General features: G+C 45.4%; 1 protein-coding gene across 1 annotated transcript in view; it reads left to right on the forward strand.

Moving 5' to 3' along the window:
• The first annotated feature begins 4,963 nt into the window (after positions 1-4,963).
• The window catches only part of LOC105625661 (mushroom body large-type Kenyon cell-specific protein 1), a 40,749-nt gene continuing 40,248 nt past the window's right edge, over positions 4,964-5,464 (forward strand). The window contains exon 1 of the mRNA XM_012206987.1: positions 4,964-5,057. Coding sequence (XP_012062377.1) covers positions 4,964-5,057 — 94 coding nt within the window. The remainder of the gene's footprint in view (positions 5,058-5,464) is intronic.

Genomic DNA, 5,464 nt, shown 5'->3' on the forward strand with positions numbered 1-5,464 from the left:
CACACACACACACACACACACTCTCTCTCTCTCTCTCTCTCTCTCTCTCTCTCTCTCTCTCTCTCTCTAGTGCGAATATGGTTGGTATTTGATACAACAAACGAGGGAAGAGATGTGAATCCAGTCAAACAAATTATATGAGATGCTTTTATAAACGCATTTTTGCTTTCTATTTCTTCGTTCTAATTAAGGTACAATCATCATCAGTTAAAAGATATATATATATATATATATATATATAGATAATATTTATATATAGTATATATAAATATATATAGTGTATATAAATATAACGATAAATATATCATCAAAATATAACACATTCAAGAATTGAAGATCGCGTGTGACGGAACGAAACATACTTTTGATAATCATTTTTATGAATTCTTGATGTTGTCAATTATTGGGTTGTCCGGAAAGTTCGTGCCGACTAACCTATATAATTTAATAAATGTATCCTAAAATTTAAATCTTCTACGTTTCAATTTTCCTTCAACATCGGCACGAATTTTCCGGACAACCCAATATTTGTTTATTTTAATTAGTAGATTGATAAAGTATTACATATGTATAAAAATAAACTGTGCAATTGTATATGTTTACAGCCTTTTATCTCTGCTAAATCTCTACACGGAAAAGGAATAAATTGAGTGATACAGCAAACTTATAATTTATTGCGCGAATTCAACATCTATAACTAAGAAGATTTGATGGTTTAATAAATCGTTTTTTTTCCGCGTATCAAATATTATCGTCATCTTATAACGACAGTACGATGACTAAAAAACTATTAATTTTCCATTCCTTCAGGAACAATCTGCCTTATCATGCATATGTGAATCATCAAAATCTCCCTTCAAATTATCCAACCTATCATAGAAAAGGATAATGATACCTAATTCCGAGATTAAAATAATTCCGGTCGTTCCGGCGCCCGTTGGAAGAGTTCAATGACGTCGCCGAGAACTCGAGTACACACAGTTCGCGAATACAAGTGTATACACCGTGATTAAAGCGTAACGCTGAGAGGATAGTCGTAGAGGATAGATGTCTATCGTGGAGTGCAGGTCTGACACGACGCAATTGACGAAAGTTGCGGTCGTATGTTCGCGCGGTCGTAAGTAATGGTACCGACTAATTGCCAAGGTAACGGAGCTTCTTCCCTTCATCAGGCGACAAGTACTTGGGGTTCAATGACGTCGCTCAGGCGGGGAACTCGAGAGCACCCGGTATGCATGCACATCGCGGCGAATGCGGGGAGCGTGTGTGTTACGAGCCTCGAAAGCCCGACGCGTTTCATCGATATCGTTCGCATAGGCTTACCTAGGACGGGCATCGAATCGATCTTACGCCGTCAGCGGTATCGCCAAGTTAACCCGGACTGCGAACCACGAAGAGACGCGGGCACACGCGAATGGAATATCAATCGCGGAGATCAAATGCTTTTAAGGAACACCGTCGACTTCTTCTTCGATCGCTACCGTGTATATCCAACGATCGTCGTCGTTCTGTTACATCTTGCGTCGGGTGAAAATCGATGGTACGCAAAACGTGCACGGTATTCTTTACCTTTTATCTTAAACGCACATACGATCGATATGAATGTCTTATTATTTCTTCTAGTTGTAAGACATGAGAGGAGAGATAGTTATCTTTTATATAAAAATAAAAGAATTAGATATATTTGATATTAAATATATGATAAAATTGATAAAATAAAAATAAAAATTAAATACAAAATTGTGAGAGATTTCGAGAAAAAAATCAATACTAAATATCTTATTTTTATATTAATATTACGTTATGTAAAGCTTACTTCTTTTATTTTTAACTCATAAATGATCGAAGAATATATATAATAAATCGTATTTATTTCGGAACGAGATAATTATTGTTTTTATAAATTTTATGAATTTCTTTTTTTCATATTACAAGGCATAATTCATAATTTTGATGAAAAAAAGAAAGACTAATCATGTAATATGATTATTTGCAATTGTATTGCAAAAGTTGTCATGAAATTATGCGCACTTTTCGGAAGTGCGATCGAATCAAAGTCAAGTACGTGAACAGTTCGTGAATTTACGGCGATGGGCGCGAGTAAGGGTTCGGCGCACGACCTAATATAAAATATGCAATATCCTCCTTCCGGATAGCCGTGCGCGCTGGCGAAGTCGGTGAAGCAATGTATACACCGACGATCGCTCTTTCTGCGATCCGGTATAAGTAAATTGCACCTGCGAAAGAAAGATCAGAGGCGTTCGGCACACGAACGCTATCTCGTCACGTGACCGCCGCCGGGGGCAAACGTGTCCTCGTACTTGTTTCTCATTATTGTGCGCGACGTAGAGTATAATTTCGCTTTGGGTCAACTGACTGTTGGAAACGCGGATAAACCGACCCAAGGGAATAAATGCTCCTTCACACGACGATATCTCTCTCATTTTATCGTTAATCTTTCGAAGTAGAATGCATTTTCGCTTTATTTTTATTTGATGAAAGTAATTTGATTGCGAACAATCTTAAAAAGTTATAACTTATTTTTTTTCTTATCTTGATGATCCACCTTTAGATATTCTGCTACAAATTGCCTCCATTTACATACACATAAAAACACACACATACATCTATGGGTTTCATAAATGTTTCATTTTCGTAAACATTAGTTATTATAAAATTAATTTGTATTTTAACTTTTTTTTATGAGAATGTCAAGTGTGAATCGATACATATTTTATGATGTTTTGAACGATATAACGAGAAACAATTCTTTCTTCAAGCGCCCGCTAAACGGCGTCAATTTAATGAAATCAACTGGGGTGTCGGAACAGAAGGAAAGAAATAACCAGCTAATTAGGTGATGTTTGGTCTTCGAGAACTGAGACAAACTTAGGCGTGCGCTAGGGCGGATGTCTTGACAACGAAGGCGATGGAGTGGCGGAGTTTCGCGATGAACTCAAGAGAGAATCGGGAAGGTGGAACGGGGGAAGGAGGTGAAGGTGGCCGGCAAGCGACGGAGGGTGGGTTAAGAGGGGCGATGGCGCAAGGATGGAGACTGCCGAGACGGAAGGAGGTGAGAGAGTGCGAGAGGAGGTGGGCCGAGAGAGGAGGACAGGGCGAGTGGAAAGGACGAGGTGTCCGCGGGGGCGGATGAAAGGACGCTTACCAGCTACTACCTATTGATCGCCAATTCTTTTTCTCTTGTTGCATATTAGGCGCACTCTTCCTTCTTTCTCCTTCTCTGTCTATCTCTTTTTCTCGCTCCCGCCTGCTTTCTCTCTCCCTTCGCCTGGTTCGTTCGTTCTCCCCCGTCGCGTCTCGCAGCCAACCTGCCCCCTCGCGGACGTAGAACGCGCGAATCCGCCCCTATAGCCACCCTTCCGCGTCCTCCCCTTCCTCATCCCCTTTCTCCTCCTCCTCCTCCTGCACCTCCTCCACGTCCTCTGTGCTCGTGTCGCCTCACCACGCGAGAGAGTGCAAGCCACCCCTACCACCCACCTACTACCTACACCGCCGACTCTGACGCTCTTCTTACCGGCAATGTTTCATTTCGAGCAGCAGCAGTACCCTTCCTGTTTCGGGATGGGGCCGGCGGCCGCCCACTCCGCTTTTTGCACGCAGGTGCGACGGAATCGCGGTGTGGGAGGACCTCGTCGCCGCGACGCGATGTAGTCGTAGATAGGATAGACACGTCGAAGGTATCGATGCGCGACTAAATAGGACATAAAAGAAGTCCGATTTCTTAAATCTTCTAAAAGTGCAATCACATATGACTGATCCCTTTTCCAAGTGTATTATCTTAGGAAAGAACGAGACGAAAAAAAAAAGAGATCATTTCTTTAAGACGCGAGTATCTGCAGACGTTCTGATCGAGCACGATCTTATTCTTGTTTCAGATAGCAACCGGCGATCTGCGAACATCTTGGAGTGAGAGAACGACGAGGAAGAGTACAACGCGCGCACGGATCCGATCGCCGTAAGAGAATTCGGCGGAAGAAAAGGGAGAAGACCTTCGTGCGAGAGGTGTGCGGGCACACAGCGGGCCAAAAAAAGGAGGGAGGGAGGGCGGTAGGGTGGCAGAGGGATAAAGAGATAAAAAGAAAGGGAGAGAAGGAGAGGGTGAGTCAGGACGCGCCGCCGGCGACAGACTGCACTCTTGTGGCGTTCAGGGCGCAAGCGTGCACGTGTGTTGTGCGTTTCTGTGCCCTAACCCTGTCCCGCTACCTGGGAGGAGTAGCGTGGTCGTCATCCCTCCGCGGCTACATCCCCACCGTGCCGCCGTTGCCGCCGTTGCCGCCACCGCCACCGCCAACGACACCGACGCCGACGCCGCCGTCGGCTCGCCATCCCTCCGACGCGCGTGGAGGAGCGCCACGCCGACGAAACGACGGCGACGACGACGACGACGACGACAACGACGACGACAGAATCCCCACTGCCGTTACCACTACAACCGCTGCTACCACCACATCGGCGATCCACAACGACGATAACTTTGGTCGCTCCTGCCGACGCGCTACATCACGCGTGACGTTGCACCCAGCAGCGCGCGGCGACGTATACACGCGCGCTTCCCTTTTCCCTCACGCATGCACGTCTGACGCTCACGCGGGGTGCGTTGAAAGATATACACATAGGAACGTTGGCGGAAGAGGAACAGATTGAAGGAGAGGGATTTACCAGGGAGGGAGCAACGAGGAGTAGAAGGAGGAAATCGGAAAGAGACACGGAAGGGAAACTAGAGCTGTAGGGGTGGAGAAGGGATAGAAGGGTGAGCAAGAAAAAGAAAGAGGAGGAGAAGGAGGAGGAGGTACGGGAGGACGACGACGAGGGCGACAACGGCGACGACGACGAGGAGGACGGAGGAGCGCCGGCGGTGGAGGGGGTGGACATCCACGCGGGAACACGAGGCAGGCGCACCCGGCCGGCACGCGCACACACATCCTAAGATGTGATTTCAAAAATGGCGGATTGCCCCTATGCCCGCTGCATACAGGAACGCAGACACATCCGACGGGAGCTGCTGCGATGGACAAAGAATATGGTCTTCGTAGTCGGTGAGTAAAGAATCGAATCGTTCCATCCGGTGACAAATTGCATTTCTACTTACGTAAATGTGATACATATTTTATATATCGTCATGCGTGCGTGCGATGCGCGCGTGAAAAAGATATTTTCGCGCGTGGTACACGCGCGCACCAGGATGTAAGGCCAATAACTGTTGGCGTGCGCGCGCGCGCTCATCTCTACAAGAGGCGTGTCATTATGCTTGTTGCATGGGTGCGCGTGTACGTGTATATGTGCCAAGGATACTACATATATATATATATATATATATATATACATACATATGTATATATATATATATATATTATTGTTAGAGTCGTAGTTACGTTGTTGTGTCGTGGTAGGTATATTAGTACATAGACAGTACGACTCCGTACCGTTACCCGGTTACCGGTCC

The sequence above is a fragment of the Atta cephalotes genome (assembly GCF_000143395.1).
Source record: "Atta cephalotes unplaced genomic scaffold scaffold00001, whole genome shotgun sequence".
Lineage (NCBI taxonomy): Eukaryota > Metazoa > Arthropoda > Insecta > Hymenoptera > Formicidae > Atta > Atta cephalotes.